General features: G+C 35.8%; 1 protein-coding gene across 1 annotated transcript in view; it reads right to left on the reverse strand.

The window, feature by feature from the left end:
- The window catches only part of LOC127410085 (clavesin-2), a 42987-nt gene that overhangs the window by 17869 nt on the left and 3047 nt on the right, over positions 1 to 22071 (reverse strand). Inside the window, exon 2 of the mRNA XM_051645139.1 lies at positions 11304 to 11478. Within this exon, the coding sequence (XP_051501099.1) occupies positions 11304 to 11478 (175 nt within the window). The remainder of the gene's footprint in view (positions 1 to 11303; positions 11479 to 22071) is intronic.

Here is a 22071-nt window from a genome sequence, read left to right on the forward strand (position 1 = left end):
TCCTGTGTTTTTGTCTTTAAGAGACACTTTAAGTGGCCTACATAAAGCACACATACGGCCATGGTGGCTGAGTGACATGAATGCATCTCTCTCTGTGAGCACAGCCCATCTGGACGGCACATAGCATGGCAGTTGGACAGGTTGCCAGGGAAACTCGGCATGGGGTGGGATGGATAAGATTGGCCTATTGTGATTGGCTGCCAAGTGTGGGTTATTTCTCAAGACTTAGAGAGACAAAAGGCATGTCCAAAGCACAGAAGCAAACAACAAAGCACTGCTCCAGTAAAGTAGGCCCACTTTTTCTCAGTTCTATTTGACTTGGAAATATGCAGCTTTCTATTGATTTAGCTAAGAACAGACATTTTCTGTGTATCAAGGGTGCTTTTTTAACCACCATTTGCTAGTGAAGTTATGATAGATGTTTCTTATCTAAACTAACATTAAACACATCCTACCTCAAGAATTAGACAATGGTCTGCAAACCAGTCTTCCAAAACATGATAGTTTCTGGCACAAAAATATTTTTGGTAGCAACAGATTCTAGTTTTTTAAATAGAATCTAACAAAAGAAGACAAAAAACATGAGTGGAGGACATAAGTGACTCTTTTGTATCCATTCTATCCTTGCCTTTGCTTTCTGTCTAGTTTCAGTCATGAATGAATCAGTTTGAAGAAATCTTTTAAATGAACTTTCTCATTCAATTCCATGTACTGACTCTTATATTTTGTTAACTGAAGTCTATTTCTTAGCTTGGTCCGAAAGCTGAAAAAATGTGTAACATCCTGTCTGCCTTTGAAGGCAGCACAGACACATACTTCACTACTTATGATTGGAGGTTGGTTGAAAAATGGCACCTAAAGGAAAGTTGAATGCTGTCAATGTATGCAGAATTGTCCATTTTTTAGTCCAACTCAAATCTCCATTGCTAATGAGAGTAACTAAATATATGCTTGTAATGTGGAAAGATCACTTTAATTAGTTTTAGATCATAAAACATGTCTTTACATTTTGGTCTCCTTAGGAAGTACCTTCATACATAAAATTGTTTAAGTCCTGCCTCTTGGGTCCTGCATAGCTTAATGACAACTTGTAATAATTTGTACAAGATGGCGAAATCATAAGATATTGTATGACTCAGGGCCATTTCTAGGCATAGGCGGTCGCCTAGGGTGCCAACTGCTGGGAGTGTGCCAAAGAGGAGCCCTGATTTTTCATGAAACCTGGTTGGTTCTGTCATTGACTGACTGGGCAGCAAGGATGCTGCCTATGTTTCGAAAATAGCTTGAGTGAAGCACATGACAGGTTTAGTTTTTTTTAAAAGACTGACAAAAGTCTGAACAAAAAAACATTTTACTTCTGCTTGTGAAGGAGCATATTTTGAGTCGGAATGAAAGGCACACAGAAAATCTTATGAAGAAAGCGCTGAACCACAAAAAAATAATATTAGACACATTAATATTTATAAGATTAGATTAGAATACAGACAGATGTCCATATGGACAATGCCATCCTCTAATTGATGTAATGCCTCACACGACCCTGCACATTTGGGTCGGAAAGCTGTGCAAATTTCCCTTAGGCATTAAACGTCACGTTTAATGTCTCAATGTACATATTGAGGTCTGTCAGTGTCACAACACTGAACCACAGGACCTCACACCTGTCATTTGAACATTCATCTAATGCTTCATCTAAGCATTTAGAAAACACTTTACCAACTGCATATATGTAAATGGGATTTGAGGTAAAAATGTACATATATGTATAGGCAAAGTGGTTTTAAAACTATTAAAAAAAACGGTAACTACATTTGTTAAAATTAGTTTACAACATTAGTTAACATGAACTACCAGTGAACAATACTTTTACAGCATTTATTAATCTTGGTTAATGTTAATTTCAACATATAGTAATACATTTTTAAAATCAAAAGTTTTATGTTAACATTAGTTAATGCACTATGAACTAACATGAACTAACAATGAACAATTGTATTTTTTATTAACTAAGATTAACAAAGATTACTGTAATGCTGTAAAAATATATTGTTCATTGTTAGTTCATGACAGGGACGTCCCGTCCATATAAGCAAGGTAAGCAGTGCTTACCTAACAGTAGGGTGAAAAGAAAAATGACACTGTGAAATATTTAAATATAATTGTTAATAAGAACTACTGTTTTCGCTCGAATTCGTCATTCACCATCTCAGTTGAGCAGCACAGACAGTTATTCATTTATTCGCTTTGGCGCCACAATCAGTTATAAGCATTTTATGTTATGCTTTCTCTGATTCAATGCATTGTTTACCACCCTTTCATTCAACACTGTACGTTCACGCCCGCTACTACAAATGGCCAAGGTAAGCATGCTTACCAAAATGAGTAAGCCAATCAGAATGCTCCTTCCTTTAGTCACACTATCTGATTTTTGTTTCACGTCAACACGATCAAGTTCAAGTAACTAATGCGTCATTAAACGCTAAAACGGATATAGTGTTAGCATCGACGACCTACGCAGATTTTGCAAAGTTGATTTCAGTGGAATCGAGAAAGAGAAGCTATCAAAACTTCAACAAGCAGGCGACTTTTACAAAAAAGTGATGGAGATGTTCATTCGCAAGGAGAGACGCATGGATTTTGTGTTCCAGTAAAGGTAAGTTAATATATTTATTCAAAATCTGTGTTTTTGATACTAGGTCATAGATACTAGGTCATTGTTTCTGGTTAGTCTGAGGCTATGAAGTGGTGATCTTGCAATCCTGTCCTTATAGTTCAAACGTTAGGGCGCAGTGTCTGTTTAAAAAAAAATATTATGGTATGTAGACTGCCGTGTTTACGTTACATTTGCCTTGTGCATTCAGGTTAAGATTGTTGTCTTTGGTGGTCAGATTAGTTAATTGCTGCTGTCCATTCAAGTGGTTCTGAACTGTGGGAAGAGTGACGTGTGATGCCTATGATGAAACTAGTAACTGGCAATCTTTTCTTTTTGTTGTATGTCAAAACAAGCTCTTCTGGCACTATGGTTCATTCTATGATTTAATGGACATAAACATGCTCGACTCAATATATGACAACCTTTAAATTGTGATATGAGCAATATTACTGTCCTGAATTTAAAACAATTTTGTGCTGAAGTTTTCCACTGTGACATTGTTTCCATTGACTGGTGGGTTCTAAGGCAACAATTTACGTCAATAACATTTCCGCAACATTACACTCACTTCTATTGTATATGTTTTGGGCACGGCATTTAATAATGTGTATTAAAAATCTATGATGCTTGCTCAGTCTCAAAGCTCAGGGCACGTGCCTGGTTCATGATACCTAATGCATTAACTAATGCTAACAAAATCTTATTGAAAAGTGTTACCAAAAGAAAAAACCTAAAAATGTGCTAAATGTGTTGACATCTATATTAATTGGTTTTATTTAAGTCAAAAATATTATTTAAAATATCTGACTATTATTTAAAATAATCAGCCCAACTACATTAAGTTACACCAACAAAAAGTAATTCATAAGGGTTAAATAGGTCATCCACTGAAAGTAATTTTCATGGTTTAGATCAAGTAAAAATTGACGTAAATAGTATTTTTTTCACCTTGTTGTCTTCAATAGTTCTTTAGCATGACAAATAATTTTTTAAAAAATACAAATATTTCATGATCTCTCGAGTAATATGAGGTCATAATACCGCATGAATAAGAACTATAAAATAATTTGAAAATACTTGAATCTTAGAGATTTCAAATGAGTTATTGTTCGAGATTAATTTATAATTTCAGAGTTTAAATGCATAGTAATTGTAAATAAACACACAAATGTGTCCTTAATTAGCAGGTTAAAATACACTGAAAATAAAAATGTTTTGTCAAGGAATCTAGAAAATGTGCTTCTTGTTGTAACAAAATTAACTGGGTTTTATGGATTTTTAAGGGTTAGATCAAGATCATTAAGTTAATTTAAGGTTACCACTTTTTGCAGGTTTTGTTTAAATATAGCATGTCACACCAGAGGACACTGCTGAACCTGCTTGAAATTTCATGTCAACACCCAAAATGCATTTGTTTGTCTTAGAAGTCACACACTGTGGTAGAAAATTATAATTTTTAAAAAACTATTAGAAGCAAGATACATGCCGATTGAAGTAGTCACCATTTACATATGTAAATATTTACACAATGCAGATTGGCCTTTTTTTTAGCTGTAACTAATGAGCTGTAGCTGTTTTGCCTCAATATACGCTATAGTTTTCCCTTCCAAATGGCTTCAAAAGCAATGCCCCGCTCAATGTGAATAGCACATTCTGTTATTACCACTTTTTATTGATTCACATATAAAAAAACATTAAACTTTTAACCCCCATTTCCCCACCCTGTCCCTCAACAAACAACCCTGTGGTAAAAGCCTAAATTACATAATGCACACATATAAACAAACAAACGATATATATATATATATATATATATATATATATATATGCCTTGACAATTAAAAAAAAACTTAAATTGATAAAAATGCATCTTGAGACACCTGCGTTTTCCTCTATTCGTTGTGGTGCGTTTTTTTTTTAGCACGAGAACGCATTTGTTCTGAACGGTTACTGGAAGAAATGCTTTTAGTCAATAGTTACAAGAACGCTACTCATACAAGAGGAAAAAAAAATGCTTCTCTCAAAGTCACCAGAATTGAATGCTTTGGTGTTGTTTTTACAACAACAACAAAATTCTCCCAGGGAAGTATGTCCCCGTACTAGATATAAGGTTTTATTGGGCAGATTTCTGTGCGTACCCTTAGATGAAATCCTGCAGGCGCCCATGCCAAACGCATCCAACTGACTTCCATCCTCTAAGAATTATTTGTCTGTCAATCATCATGCTAGTTTGGATCCAGCTTTTTGTATATTTGTCACCTAGTTTAATGACCGCCCCATCACCCAATATATCTAGTCTGGGGCAAAATTAAATTTGAGTATCTAAAACCTCACAGATAAAATTCAGGACTCTTGCCTAGAATTCTTGAATCTTAGCACAGAACCACAGAGCATGGGCATGTTTCCATCCTCCAACTGACATTGCCAGCAAGTACAGTAGATGTGTCTTTTAAACCAAGCCTAAACATTCTAGAGGGAGTCCAGTAGAAACGATGCAAAATCTTAAACTGAATAAGGTGTATCCTTGCATCCCTAGACATAGTTTTAATATTTTTTTTAAATACTTTCCCACTCCCCATTCTCCAATACCAAGTTCAAATCTCTTACTCATAATTTCTTAAGAGCCGTTAAGGCCCCATCACCAAGACTGAATCAACAAGGAATAATACACTGAAGCTTCATGCCCCTTTCCAAAGGCTGTGAGCAACATAATGAGGGTGTCTGCAGCTTTAGGGGGCTGTTTACTGCCACCAAACATAGAACAAAGTAAATGGTGCAACTGTAAATACCTGAAAAATTAAGACCTAGAAATCCCAAATTGCTGTGTTTTCATAAAGGTCGCCAAGTGTATCAACACCCATCTCAATCCATTCTTTCCAGTAAAAGGGGGACTTGTAAATACACAATTTGAGGTTCAGCCATGTGCTTGAGAAAACGTTTAGGTAAATATCAAAACTGAACAAATGGGAAACCTTTGTCCATTCTGAATGTACGGTAAGTGTGAAATAATGGGATGCATTTTTACTTCTCCAGGTTGTTTGATAGCAAGACTATGCAATGGCAAGATTAGGGCAAGGACTGCTTGTTCAATGTAGTACCAGGGAGGGGCTCTCTCAGGTGGAAGAGTCCAATGGGCCAAGTGTCTAAGATTAAAAGCATAGTAATAAAACAAAATTTTGGGGAGGCCTAAACCTCCTTTGTCAATTGGTCTATGTAACTTACTAAAATGCAAACGAGGTCGTTTACCATTCCAAATAAAGGACTTAGATATTCTCTCAAACTGTTTAAAATAAGGAAGAGGAACTTATAAGGGGAGAGACTGTAGTAGATAATTGAATTTTGGGATACAATTCATTTTTATAACATTGACCTTCCCAGCCATAGACAAATGTAGTGAAGCCCAAATATCAACATCGCACGAGAACCTTTTCGTTAATGGGTCAAAATTACGAAATCTCTCAAATTTGCTGGAAATAAAATGTCTAAATACTTAATGCCTTGCATGGGCCATTGAAAGGTGCCAGGTTGGAAAGCCATGGCAGGGAAATATGCTGTCAGAGCAAGAGCTTCCGATTTAGACCAATTCACCCTGTATCCTGAAAATTTGGAGAAGGAATTAATAATTTTATGGAGGCTAGGCATAGATCTGCTAGGGTCGGAGACAAATAATAATATATCATCTGCGTAGAGTAGAAGTTTATGCACCACACCTCCTGCTACAACACTAGGAAAATCATCCTTTTTCCTTATTGCAGCTGCTAATGTTTCCAGGGCAAGACAGAACAATAAAGGGGAGAGGGCAGCCTTGCCGGGTTCCCCTACCAAGAGAAAAATAATCTGAAATGAATCCATTAGTTTGCACTGCTGCTAACGGTTGTTTATAAAGTAACTTAATCCACCCAATAAAAGTATTCTCAAACCCATACATTTCCAAAATCTTAAAAAGATAGTCCCATTCCACCTTATCAAACGCCTTCTCAGTGTCAAGTGAGATGGCAGCAATCGGGTTCTGATCATTCGCTACTGACCACATAATATTTATAAAACTTCTAATATTATAGGAAGAACTACAACCATGAATAAACCCCACTTGATCTATATGTATAATAGATGTAATTACTCTACTTAATCAGTTAGCCAGAATGTTAGACAATATTTTTACATCTAACTGGATCAGGGAAATTGGACGATAACATTTACATTAATTTGGGTCCTTATCTTTATTAAGAATGAGACTGATCAGGGCTTGTGTCATGGTTGGCGGTAGTTCACCTTTCTTTAATGACTCTGTGTAAACTTCTAACATAAGTGGAGCCAGTTCTGTGACATAAGATCTAGAAAATTCTGCGGCTAAACCACCTGGCCCCAGTGCCTTACCTGTTGGCAAGATTTTAAATACCTCTACAAGCTCCTCCAAAGTAATATCTGAGTCAAGAAAGTGTTTTTTTTTTTTTGATCACTCATCAATTAAGGAAGTTCTAATGGCTCGACGAAGTTGTAGAGCTATAAAGATCAAAATTCTGAAGAATTCTTTAAAAGCTTTATTAATATCTGTGGCAGAAGTAAATATATTGCCTCCAGAAGAATTCACTGAAGGAATGGTGGAAAAAAAACTTCTTTGTTCCCCGACTCATAATATGTCTGTCTTGCCCTGAATAACCAAAGCTCAAACTTCTGTGACAGAATAGTATTGTACCTATATTTTAGCTGGGTCAACTCTCTAAGACCACTGGATGACATTCGGCGCTTCAGCTCTGTTTCCGCAATTTTAATACTCTTTTCCAATTCTATGAATTCTTGTGCTTTAATCTTTTTAATAAATGAGGCATATTGTATGATCCGCTCCTAAGAACTGCCTTAAGCGCCTCCCATGCAACGCCTGCAGAGGACACTGAGGACCAGTTGATTTCTACATAAACATTGACTTCTGTCTTTAACATTTGTTGAAATTCAGGGTCTTGTAGAAGGGATGTATTGAAGCGCCATCTATATGATTTTATTTTTCTCTATATGCGGCAACATCTCTAAACACACCAAAGCATGATCTGAAACTAAAATGTCCCCAATTGAGCAGTCAGTGGTAGATGGAATAAGTGACTTAAATATAAGAAAAAAATCTATTCTAGAGTAAATCTTATGAACTGATGAAAAAAAAGGTGTAGTCTCTTTTAGATGGATTCAGAAGTCTCCAAATGTCTGTAAGACCAAGATTTTTACACATTCTCTGAAGTGTCAACGTTGCTCTAAAGGGTCTACACACTTTTGCATTATTATGATCAAGGACTGGATTGAAAAGATTGAAGTCTTCACCCAAAACCATATCATGAAGGATCCCAGCGGCTTGTAGCTTCCCCTCTGGATCTATACAAAGTTTTGATAATCAGCATTGGGTGCATAAATATTAGCCAAAATAAGGTTTTGCCCCTGTATTTCAGCCAAAACAATAATGAATCTTCCTAAATTATCTTTGATCTGTTTCAGACATTTTAATTGTAAATGCTTACTTATCAATGTGACTCCCCTGCTCTTACTCGAACCAGCACTGCAAAACACATGCCCACCCCATGCCCTACCAAGTTTTTCAGCTTCCTGTGAAGAAAGGTGCGTTTCTTGAAGGAACACTATATCATATTTTTTACGCTTAAGGAAAGATACACCTTCCTTCTTTTTATAGGGCGCCCCAGCCCATTAACATTCCACATGGAGAGAAACATTTAACCTATATTAAAGTGTGACATATTGACATAAATTGTGATAAATTGTGTACCCAAGGCAAAATTATGTAGACCACTTTCCAACATTGATGTAACAATCAAATCCTAAACAACCCCCAGAACAGGAAAAAAAAATGTGCTTCAACCCCGCACACAATAGTCCCAACTGGCATCCATCCCCCGGATATCCAATGGTCCATGCACGCTCATGAGATTGTCTGCAATACTTTTGCAACCGGATTGCCGGTGTTTTTGTTTTTTTCTCCTTGTTTTTTATTTTTTATTTTATATATATATATATAAACTGTGCCATTAAATTGCACAAAAATGTATTACATAAAATAAGCCCCAGTAAATAATCACATCGAACCCACAAAATGAACAAATTAACTCAACAATAAGTCAATAAAGAGAGAAAGAGAAAAAAAAAGAGTAGAGCAAGAGTCAGTGGCCAGCCAACAGAATAAAATACCCTCTAAGGCTGCATCAGTAAAATGCACAATGTGTAGTCTGTATTGTTGACCGAGTGCAGGCAAAATTACCCACTCACACCATTGATTTAATGAAGGCCATAGCTTGTCGTGGGCATGTAAAAGTCTTGCGACCAACCTTGGAGTAAATTCTCAGCTTAGCAGGAAAAAGCAGTGCGAAACCCACCTTCTGTTGGTGAAGCAATTTTTTACACTCTTTGAAAAATGTCACGCTTTGCTTGAGTCGATCTAGCAAAGTCTGGAAAAACCATGATGTTGTGGTCCTGCCAGCACAACTTGCCTTTATTACTCTCTGCTTGTAGAACAAAATCTCTGTCAGCCGACCACAAGAATCTTGCCAGGATAGATCGGGGTCTGTCACCTGCCCCGGGAAGCTGACCGAAAACTCTGTGGGTGCGGCGGTCCACTGTGTCGATCAAATTCGGAATAAGCCCGTCCAAAAACTTCACCATATCTTGACCTTCTTTTCCCTCGGGATTCTAATGAAACGAACATTATTTTGCCAGCTCTGATTTTCCATATCCTCTAGTTTTTCCCACACGCTTTCCACATCAGCCTTGGCAGCAGGCGGGTTAGCCTGTAGCCCTCTTTTGGCCGACTCCAGAAACTCAACCCATTTTTCAACATCGTCCTAGTGATCAGGGTGGAAAGTTTCACCTCCATAGATGTGATTGCTCGACATATTTCTGTGAGGCCCTCCAAGTCAGTCGAGATTTTCGTCAGCGCTGCATAAATGTTCGAGATATCCTGACCTACTTCACGAAGTTTGCTGCCACCATCAACTGGACCTCCGTCATCCTGATCCTGCGAGGCGTCCGACACGTGAGAACGTAAGTGCTTTTTAATGTCCCCACAGGCCGACAACTTAGACATTTTTTGACATCCTGCCCTCCCAACACAGTTTAACAAACAAAACTATTACAGTTCTCACCTGTTAATATTGCTTAAAAGGATAATTGTAGCAAAGTTTAAGCGGAGCTCGCCTTTAAGTGGCCAACCTTCACATAGCGTCACATGACTGGAATAGCACATTCTGGATGCAAAATGCTAATGGCAGTGATAAATTATTCACCGGCTAATCTGTCTGAAGAGGCACTGGAATGTGGAATAGGCTCATCATGGACCTACATTAATATTCAGTCAACAGGCCTCTCTAAAGAAACTGCCTACATGTCATATCAGACCCATGCTCTCCACAAAGAAGCGATGTCTAAATGAGAGGTTTCAAGAGGCTGCTTCTGAAAATGAACTATATCTATGCGCAGATTTGTTTGTGTTAAATGGACAGAGACCATTTTACAACACAATGGCTTATTGCTGCCAAGTTATCTGTGATAGTGCTGTCCCAGTAGTTATAAATGTCCAGAATGTGCTTCTCCTATTTTAGGTTGAAAAGGAATGAAAAGACTTGAAAAATCTAGCATTCCAATAAACTGCTAAATGCTTAGTTTCAAATATTACTTCCACATTTAACAAACAATAACATACTAATAACAGCACTATACTATTACATACACTGTAAAATTGAACTAATTCTACCTCTAACCTGATCTTCTTGCTGTTACCTAATGTAGCCAGGTTGATTCAGTCTTAATAAAGGAATAGTTCACCCAAAAATAAAACTTCTGTCATCGTTTACACTTATTCATCTTGATATGACTTAAATTTTGGTCTGTTCCTCACATAAAGCTATCATTTGGCTTCAGAAGACATGGAATATAGCAGATATAGTCACATGGACCACTTTAATGGTGCTTTTGTGTCCTTTATGAAGCGTGAAAGCTCCAGTCCCCATTCATTTTAATTGCATGGAAAAGAGTGACCTGTACAATCTTCAAAATATATAAATTTAAAGTGAAATATTCCTTTTAAAAAAAAATGTCATTAATAAAACCAGTTAATTTCTGTGATGCCACATGATCGATCGCTGCATTGACTCCTTTTGCGCATTTAGCCAAAGATATGGATTGTTTGAGGTTCAGTCAAAGCAGTCACTGTGTCTCCTTAATTAAAACAATAAATGACACCTTATTTGAGTAGATTAAGCATAATTCATTCTTAATTTTCATGCAGACTGTGTTTCCTTGCATTAGATCATTGGGTCAGCTGCCATTCACGTAACTCACAAAGAGAATAGCAAATGTTTGATGTGAGAGGAATTTCTGTACCTGCTCAATGGCACAAATGCAGTTTTGATTATTGTTGAAACCCAGATATAGGCTTCATAAACATTGCATATACTGTGTTCCTTTGTTTAATATCCAAATGTTAGTAATACAACTGAATGCATAGCTTCCAGTAATATCAACTGAAGCCTGGCCGTAAGTGATAAGTTGAGAATAGTTTGAAGATGAATGAAGGTGCAGATTTGAAGAATGCATTGTAAAATCCTTAATTATTCTATAAAAACAGAACAAATAGATTAGAAACAGATAGTTGTGTTACCTGCAGGCCCTCAATAGCCAATCTCAACATGCTTGGAGTTAGCTTGGAAGCTTGCTTGAAAGTGAAGTTACTCCAGTCAATGATCAAGACAAATCCGTTAACTTGTAGCTCAGGGTCTTCTATCATTGCCTCCAGAGAAAGTAAGATAGCTCGCAGAATATCCACAAAAGTGTACCTGCAGATAAGCATAGGCCTTTAGGGAGGTTTCCAAACAACCACTGAAGGGATAGTGTATTCAAAAATGGAAATTCTGTCATCATTTACTCACCCTCTTGTTGTTCCAAACCTGTATGACTTTCTATCTTCCATGGAACACAAAAGAAGTTAGTCAGAATGTCACCATTCACTCTCATTGCATCTTGTTTATTTTTTTTTAACAATGAAAGTAAATGGTGACTGAGGCTAACATTCAGGTTTGTGACAACATGAAGGCAAATAAATGATAACAGAATTTTTACTTTGGGTGAACTATCCCTTTAAATCAAGCAGGCAAAAAAAGTGTCTTCTCATACAACAGTTACCTAATAGGCTGATTAATGCTGATTACCTCTACACATGTCATTCTACACCACCAGTTAAAGAAAGATGTTATTTTGGGAAACAAATTTGTTATTTGTTGAAGTTTGGATAGAAAGCTAAAGTACTTTTCATTTAATGCTTGAATAAATCTAGCAAATACGGCACTTGGCTTGATCCTTGTGCTTTTGAGATATTGTTCCAGTGAGAGGATGCCAAGAGCCCTGCCATCCGAGGCAATGGTGCGACTGGAGTGGATTCAAAGGACGTTTGATCTAAGCATTGTGCACTCACAGGCCTAAAGAGCGGAGACTGAACTCTGACAGTTAAAGGCATGAAGATGGTTGAATCACCATGCTTCTCACAAAACATTATATAAATGAAATGCACACTAACGCACTAACATGATATAATTTTTAAAGAGTGAGCGTAATGCATACATTTGGTACAGTGGGCCTTAAAGTTATTTGAACACTTAAGACACACAAAATTATGAATGCCATTGCATTGGATTTAAAATATCAAATCAAGTGTTATCTGCAAACAAATAATGCTAGAGCTTTTTTTAGAACTAACTTCACTTTTCTGAGCAATCACTTTTGCAATTACTTGGTCAAAGTCATATTTTAGAGGATGTATGAAGTCAGTTTTCCTAAAGTTCACACAGGTGTCCTAGCAGAGTAACTACAGGTGTAGTTCATCACATTAACCTTGTTTGACCCCGTACGATGCTGTCATTACTTTGAATCAGAATTAATTATGCTAATTTCTGATGTAATGTCTGTAACATCTCAAAAACATTTCCATAGCTTGGTATTATTTTAAATTACACAACTTAGTCCCACTGTCCACATATGTTGCCATCAAATTTAGGAAATCTATTTTTTCTTGAAATTTAAAAACTACAATTTCTTTTGCGTGTTTATTAGGTGCTACTAGTCACGCTCGGGTCTCAGGAGGTTACAGTAAGTATAGACTGACAAACAGAAAGTCCAAATACTTTTTGACTGTACAGTATTTCTATTGATTTATCATTTAAAACCCAGTCATTTTCTTTCTGTGAAATGTTCTGCTTGAAAAGTTTTACCTGTCTCTAATAAATGTCACTTGGTTTGAAAATTGGTTATTTAATGCAAAAACATTCATACATTTTTAAATGTGACTTGAACTGTAATACTATTTGGGGCAATATAGAGTATTTTACTGAGGTTCAACGCTTCTTGAATTTGGGGTATAATCTCAGATTCGTAGAAAGTCAGGTTCGTAGAGGTTTTCAAAGGGTGAATCATAATGATTCTTTAGGTCACATTTAAGATCATACACAATAGTGTTTATGTTGGACAGAAGAAAATATTATATGTCGAATGTCAAAATATAATTTATGACCCTAACAGGTGTTTCATACCTTTGATCTCCGCTTCCTCCCTCCCGCTGTTGTACAGGCTATGTTTACGTCATATGTTTGGTCAGCTGTTATGATATTCCCACGCTGTAGCCGACATCACCCTTCCCTATTGTACCATCTGTTAATTTAAATGTGTTTAAATGATGCATCTTTAATGGTGTACAATGCTTAGTGGAAAACTGAGGTGACAAAATAATTCATGGTATAAAACTTTTTTTCTCTCAACTCAAACTCAAAAATGGGTTAACAAAGGCAAAGTTTAACATTAGCTTAACAAACGGTTATGTTTCATTTAATTTTAGCTGTAGCTTTAACACAAATGTGTCTTACATGTTTTACTTTTAAAAAAGATAAGAAAGTGTCTTTCTAAAACAATACATACAAGATGGGCCACAAACCAACTTACATATTCACTTTAAGATGATGAATACACAAACACAACAATAATGTTTGGTTTATTTTACTAAAGCATAATAATTTATTTCATTTAATTTTAGCTATAGCTCTAACAAAAAAAAAAAGTGTCTTACATTTTTACTTTTAACAAAGAGGATAAAATGTGTTTCTAAAACAATGGATATTGGCTATGAAGCAAACTCATTCAGATTTTCACTTTTAAAGATAATGAACAAATGGTTTAACAAAGATAAAGTCTAACATTACATTATGTAATCAGAGTTGTTACTAAAACACAGTAATATATTTCATGTGATTTTAGATGTAGCTTTAACACAAATTGATCTGCATTTTTACATTTAACAAAGAGAATAAAATGTGTTTTTTAAACAAAAGGTATTAAGTTGTCAAGCACATCACTAACATAGACACTTTAAAGATGATACACAAAAAGGTTTAACATAAAATGTGTTTAACATTTTTATTTCAACAAACACTATTTTTAATCATATATCATACATTAGATTTCAAATGTATCTTTAGCACAAAGAATCTTACATTTTTCTGATCAAAGTCATTTCTCAAGAGCTTCCAAGCGATAATGAGTTCTTACGGGCACTCAGAGACCTGGGGTGGGAGGGGTTTCAGGTAATGCACATACCCCCTGTTCACACCTTGATCAGATCAAACAGGGTCTTGTGTGATCCTGTTCAGGAAAACAAGATGGTGCGATGAGTTTCCTGGCCTTTTGTGATTTCCTTTCACTGAAAAACATGGTGACAACCAAACATGTGATAAAAGGAAGAGAAAAGTGTTTATTGTGTTTTTCCCCTCTTTTTTTTTCTTCAAAGCAAAATGTTATTTAACTGTTTTAAAACATTCTTCATTGGTTTTCTCTGGTATATGTTTCTGTTAACATCTGTATTTTATTACTCATCATGACTCTGTATTTGATACATGCATGTCTTTAATGAGCTGGTGTGTAAAATTTACATCAGCAAGAGAGGTGCAATAACAGATTTGCAACATCTTTAACAAATAGACTAAAATAGGTCTCTAAAGTAGAAAGTATTTTCACGTTTAGTTTGTAAAAACTGAGAGTTGAATAATCAAATATCTCCAAAGACAGTTTTATGTGAAACGGCCACTGTGTCTGGAGGAGCCCATTTGTTTGCAGAATAAAATCTCCTTTGAAGCCTGTGATGGTTCACATGGTGGTACAATTAAACTTATGAATGAAAGGAAGCTAGGAGTGTTTAGGAAAGTTTCAAAGGGGTACTTTACCTGAAATGTTGAACTTAAACACAATTTTGAACCAAACATGTGTGAATGTAAAACAGTTGAGTCACTGAAATGATAACCATTTCAATCTTATTAAAGCTGTACATTCCCCATTACCAATTCATAAAACTGGGGAAATCCATTTTACACACTGAAACATTAATTAAAACAGTTTTAGTACAGTAGTAATGTGATAACACTGATTTAGTTATCAGGAAGTGTTGCAAATGCTAGTCATATTACAAATAACAGAGATATAATTCAGAATAATATTAATGTGACATGTGTAGGCTCTGCTGTGTATGTTACATACAGTGCATCCGGAAAGTATTCACAGTGCTTCACTTTTTCCACATTTTGTTATGTTATAGCCTTATTCCCAAATGGATTCAATTCATTATTTTCCTCAAAATTCTACAAACAATACCCCATAATGACAAAGTGAAAGAAGTTTGTATGAAATCTTTGCAAATTTATTAAAAAAAACAAAAACAAAAAAAAATCACATACATAAGTATTCACAGCCTTTGCCATGACACTCAAAATTGAGCTCAGATGCATCCTGTTTCCACTGATCATCCTTGAGACGTTTCTACAACTTGATTGGAGTCCACCTGTGGTAAATTCAGTTGACTGGACATGATTTGGAAAGGCACACACCTGTCTATATAAGGTCCCACAGTTAACAGTGCATGTCAGAGTACAAACCAAGCCATGAAGTTCAAGGAATTGTCTGTAGACCTCCGAGACAGGATTGTATCGAGGCACAGATCTGGGGAAGGGTACAGAAAAATGTCTGCAGCATTGAAGGTCCCATTGAGCACAGTGGCCTCCATCATCCCTAAATGGAAGAAGTTTGGAACCACCAGGACTCTTCCTAGAGCTGGCTGCCCGGCCAAACTGAGCGATCGGGGGAGAAGTGCCTTAGTCAGGGAGGTGACCAAGAACCCGATGGTCACTCTGACAGAGCTCCAGCGTTTCTCTGTGGAGAGAGGAGAACCTTCCAGAAGAACAACCATCTCTGCAGCACTCCACCAATCAGGCCTGTATGGTAGAGTGGCCAGACGGAAGCCACTCCTCAGTAAAAGGCACATGACAGCCCACCTGGAGTTTGCCAAAAGGCACCTGAAGGACTCTCAGACCATGAGAAACAAAGATTGAACTCTTTGGCCTGAATGGCAAGCGTCATGCCTGGAGGAAACCAGGCACTGCTCATCACCTGGCCAATACCATCCCTACAGTGAAGCATGGTGGTGGCAGCATCATGCTGTGGGGATGTTTTTCAGCGGCAGGAACTGGGAGACTAGTCAGGATCGAGGGAAAGATGAATGCAGCAATGTACAGAGACATCCTTTTATGAAAACCTGCTCCAGAGCGCTCTGGACCTCTTACTGGGGCAAAGGTTCATCTTCCAACAGGACAACGACCCTAAGCACACAGCCAAGATAACAAAGGAGTGGCTCTGGGACAACTCTGTGAATGTCCTTGAGTGGCCTAGCCAGAGCCCAGACTTGAACCCGATTGAACATCTCTGGAGAGATCTGAAAATGGCTGAGCACCGACGTTCCCCATCCAACATGATGGAGCTTGAGAGGTCCTGCAAAGAAGAATGGGAGAAACTGGCCAAAAATAGGTGTGCCAAGCTTGTAGCATCATACTCAAAGACATGAGGCTGTAATTGGTGCCAAAGGTGCTTCAACAAAGTATTGAGCAAAGGCTGTGAATACTTATGTACATGTGATTTTTTTTTTTTTTTTTTTTTTTTTTCAATTTTAATACATTTGCAAAGATTTCAAACAAACTTCTTTCATGTTGTCATTATGGGGTATTGTTTGTAGAATTTTGAGGAAAATAATGAATGTAATCCATTTTGGAATAAGGCTGTAACACAACAAAATGTGGATTTAGTGAAGCACCATGAATACTTCCCGGATGCACTGTATATTGTAAATTTACTGACTATTTTTAATTTAGAGAACACAAGCAAAGGTAAAAGACAAAAACTTTTTCTTTTTGTCCATCAAGTGCTCCATGTAATGTCATGATCCATGAAGGCAGAGATATGTGGCTAAAGAAGTATTACCCTCCGTAAAAAGGATAACAATTAAATACAATTACTTTAAAGAACAGAATGATTTTTGTAATCACTTGCAAAATCAATAGTTAAAATTCAAAGTTTTTTATGGTATACTGTACACAGTTATCATAAAATCCCATGTAAATTCAAGTATGAGAATAACAAAGAAATGGGATGCTAGCATACTGGAAAACAATAAAATGACTTCTGTTACGCACACATAAGGCATTCTAACACTAATTCTCACCCCGAAACTATACATTCATGGTACTGTTAAGTCAGAGGGGTGTCAAACACAAATGCACAGGCTGAGTTTACTTTGACACCCATAATTTTGGTATTAACTTACTCATTCCTGGATGAAACCCCACACTCGGAAACTTGCACATGTAAAACAAGAAATGTGTACTGTTGTGATGCCAACTAATCATAACTACAGGATATTAGCTTTACTGATTTTTATTTCAAGAAAACAACTAAACTTCTACCAATAACTGATTAAATAACATGTTTACAGGACTGCATTTACTCACAAAAGTTCTTCTATTGCTACAAATGGATTTTTGTTTGTAGAGTTATTCTCAATTGTAAATAGTTGTTTGTTTAAATGTTGTGGTTGTTTCTAGTTGACAAAGCTGTCAGTTTTGACACACACACATTTTAAAGGTAAGTATCATTATAATATGAAATTCACAGCGATTAGTCTTTCTATAAAGGAACATTAACTTTGATGTATGTTGACTGAACCACAATAAATGTTTCAACAAACCTGGAATAAAATTTGTTGCCATAGTACCAGATTTATCTATTTATTAGCCAACAAACATCCAGGTCAACTGCTCCTTAGTATTGTCTATCTATCTGAACATAAGTGTAAAATCTAAGTATTTAAATATTACTTACATCGCAGTTCAGTTCTGGGGTTTAATGGTATGTGACCTATGACTACAGAATGTTGCATATGAATAAAAATTGTAAAATAACGAAACTTCACGGTTGAGGGTTTTTTTTATTTTTTTTTACGATGAGTTTATCTCTTATTTTTTGTTATTGTGTGGACATAATATCTCTTCTTTTACATTTGTCATCAGTGTTTACACACAAATCTGGACACAGGCCCTATAATTCAGAATTAAATGACAGAAAGCTTAGTCAGATGTTTTATCACTTTGATTTTCTATGTAGCCACAGCTTGATGTTATTTCTTCTTTTCAGAAAGTTCACTTTGACAAAGTTCTTCAGTCACTTAACGTGGTATCGATTTGTAAGAAAATGGCTGAGGTATGTACATTGCATTGAACCACAAAACATAATTTACTTTTACACATCTAAAGCGCAAGGAATAGTGAAATACATGCAGCTAGCTACAAATAGTGTGTCAGTACAGTGCTTGTTTGTTTGTGCATGTGTGCAGTTAGTAAGGTGTTTGTATGATGTATGTGTTAATAATCTAATACAACCATTACACACAACAGGACACTTTTTAACAAATATTTGTAAAACAACAAGTCTTTAGGGTCTTCAGGGAAATTACATCCAACATGAGACGTTTAAACAGTCTAGTTGTCAAAACTGTTGGTTTACACATGCCATGAATTTCAAAATATTACTTTAGGATTTTACGAACTGTATAAACTGTTATAAAATAATGCAATAGAAGACTGATGTCAAAATATTGATAATAAAATTTAAACTTTTACGATAGTACATGATCCTTATTAAAAAACTTGCTTAGGCATACTGAAATGAAATGTAGTTTGTGGCTATGATTTGCCATGTGAAAGGATGACCAACCATATCATATGGATCACATCTGTTTTTATGAGGCTGATGATGAGTATTTCTTTCTTTTCAAACTTCGAAGAACTAATTGATATAGTATTGAAACCATATCTTAATCATATTCTAGCCCAAGCTTTGAAAGTGTTTGGTTTATCACCTGATCTATAGATGATACAGACAGCTGTCTTGGATATTTTGTACAAGCTGCGTAAAGAAGAGTGCATTTTCTATTAAACTGATGTTACCATACAGACTCTGATGGATGAAAGCTGTGACCTGATCATTTATGATGCTGTAGATAAATGGAAAGACTGTCCATCAGTCAGCAAAATGTGACTCTGCCATGGGGAATTTTGTATAGAATAATGTTACTGGCTAAACATCTACAGAGACATTGTGTCAGATGTGAAATAACCAAATCGTTAAACCAAACTGTTAAGATCATTTATAATTTAACATCTGAATGATCTAAAATAACCCTTATGTGTATTGACAGGGGAGAGTCAGTCTTTTTAACTTTCAGAAAATACTCTTGAATGTAGTGACGATGTTAAAATTATTTACATATTATGTTTGTGTGCTTATTTAACAGATATACTGTATGTGTTACCATCCTATCATGAATGTTTTGTTTGTGAACATTTAGTTGATTACATGCTTGATGACATGCTGATGACAGCTTGAAAGCATGAAAATAAAAATTCTTGAGTTTGTAGATGTCCTAAAATATTATGTAATGTTTTACCTCAATTATTAACATTTTATCTACCACTGATTTGCAAAGTACAAAACTTGATTAACAGAACCAACACTGCAATGTAATGTTGTTGTAAAAAATAATACAAAATAATAATAATAATGTTGCACTATCACTTGAAATGATCACCCTCCTGTATCGGCCATCCAAGTGTATTAGAGTTTATAATGTATCAGGGAAGTTTTGGTATAGATATTGCATACCACAATTAGCTCAATCACAATTATGCATATTTACTACAATAAATAGCACAAGGTTGTATATACAGTCATAATCTTTAAATTTTGTAACAACTAAACAGAAACTTGATAGTGTTAATTATTGAGATGTCATGAAATGTGCCTACCACCAACACATGTAAATAGTGGTAACCTACAGTCGCTACCTTAAGGATCTATGTCTACTTGATCTAACCCTTAAAAATGGCTTTTGTTGGTATATCCTGATGTACAGTTTTAGGTTACCTGACAAAAACATTTTTTACAGTAGTATGTGGGTCTTAAATGTCTGTTCACTGATTTATTGCATTACTGTTCTAAAGACCACCATTGTGTTTTACATCCTCTACAGGATGCACAAGTCAGGACAAACTGGACATTCCCCAAAAAAGCAGTATCTAGTGAGAATGAGAGACGATCTTTCGAGAGTTGCAGTGGTGATCAAAATCATTCTGGTCTCCAAACTGCTTTCAGTTTACAGATATGTCATTCTGTCGGTCTGGTACATCCTTTCACATGGCAAATCATAGCCACAAACTACATTTCATTTCAGTATGCCTAAGCAAGTTTATTGAATAAGGATAATGTAATATCGTAAAATTAAAAATGTTATTATCAATGGGTTTACATCACTCTTCTATTGCATTATTTTATAATAGTTTATACAGTTTTTAAAATCCTAAAGTAATATTTTGAAATTCATGACATGTGTAAACCAACAGTTTTGACAACTAGACTGTTTAAACGTCTCATGTTGGATGTAATTCAACAAAAGTTTTTTTCCCTGAAGACCCTCAAGACGTGTTATTTTACAAGTAATTTTAAAAGCATCCTGTTGTGTGTAATGGTTGAATTGGATTATCAACACACACTATACAAACACCTTACTAACTGCACACATGCACAAACAAACAAGCACTGTACTGACACACTATTTGTAGCTAGCTGCATGTATTTCACTATTCCTTGCGCTTTAGATGTGTAAAAGTAAATTATGTTTAGTGGTTCAATGCAATGTACATACCTCAGCCATTTTCTTGCAAATCGATACCACGTTAAGTGACTGAAGAACTTTGTCAAAGTGAACTTTCTGAAAAGAAGAAATAACATCAAGCTGTGGCTATATAGAAAATCAAAGTGATAAAACATCTGACTAAGCTTTCTGTCATTTAATTCTGAATTGTAGGGCCTGTGTCCAGATTTGTGTGTAAACACTGATGACAAATGTAAAAGAAGAGATATTATGTCCACACAATAGCAAAAAATAAGAGAGAAACTCATCACAGAAAAAAAAAAAAAAAAAAAAACCTCAACCATGAAGTTTCGTTATTTTACCATTTTTATTCATATGCAACATTCTGTAGTCACATGTCACGTACCATTAAACCCCAGAACTGAACTGCAATGTAAGTAATATTTAAATACTTAGATTTTACACTTATGTTCAGATAGATAGAATGAGTAAGTTAATACCAAAAATATGGGTGTCAAAGTAGACTCAGCCTGTGCATTTGTGTTTGACACCCCTCTGACTTAACAGTACCATGAATGTATAGTTTCAGGGTGAGAATTAGTGTTAGAATGCCTTATGTGTGCGTAACAGAAGTCATTTTATTGTTTTCCAGTATGCTAGCATCCCATTTCTTTGTTATGCTCACACTTGAATTTACATGGGATTTTATGATAACTGTGTACAGTATACTATAAAAAAAAAAAATTAGAATTTTAACTATTGATTTCAGAAATCAATATAAAAATTTCGGGTAAAGTACCCCTTTGAAACTTGAGATATTTGGAGATTTTTGATTATTCAACTCTCAGTTTTTACAAACTAAACGTGAAAATACTTTCTACTTTAGTGACCTATTTTAGTCTATTTGTTAAAGATGTTGCAAATCTGTTATTGCACCTCTCTTGCTGATGTACATTTTACACACCAGCTCATTAAAGACATGCATGTATCAAATACAGAGTCATGATGAGTAATAAAATACAGATGTTAACAGAAACATATACCAGAGAAAACCAATGAAGAATGTTTTAAAACAGTTAAATAACATTTTGCTTTGAAGAAAAAAAAAGAGGGGAAAAACACAATAAACACTTTTCTCTTCCTTTTATCACATGTTTGGTTGTCACCATGTTTTTCAGTGAAAGGAAATCACAAAAGGCCAGGAAACTCATCGCACCATCTTGTTTTCCTGAACAGGATCACACAAGACCCTGTTTGATCTGATCAAGGTGTGAACAGGGGGTATGTGCATTACCTGAAACCCCTCCCACCCCAGGTCTCTGAGTGCCCGTAAGAACTCATTATCGCTTGGAAGCTCTTGAGA

Source organism: Myxocyprinus asiaticus, chromosome 19 (genome assembly GCF_019703515.2).
Source record: "Myxocyprinus asiaticus isolate MX2 ecotype Aquarium Trade chromosome 19, UBuf_Myxa_2, whole genome shotgun sequence".
Lineage (NCBI taxonomy): Eukaryota > Metazoa > Chordata > Actinopteri > Cypriniformes > Catostomidae > Myxocyprinus > Myxocyprinus asiaticus.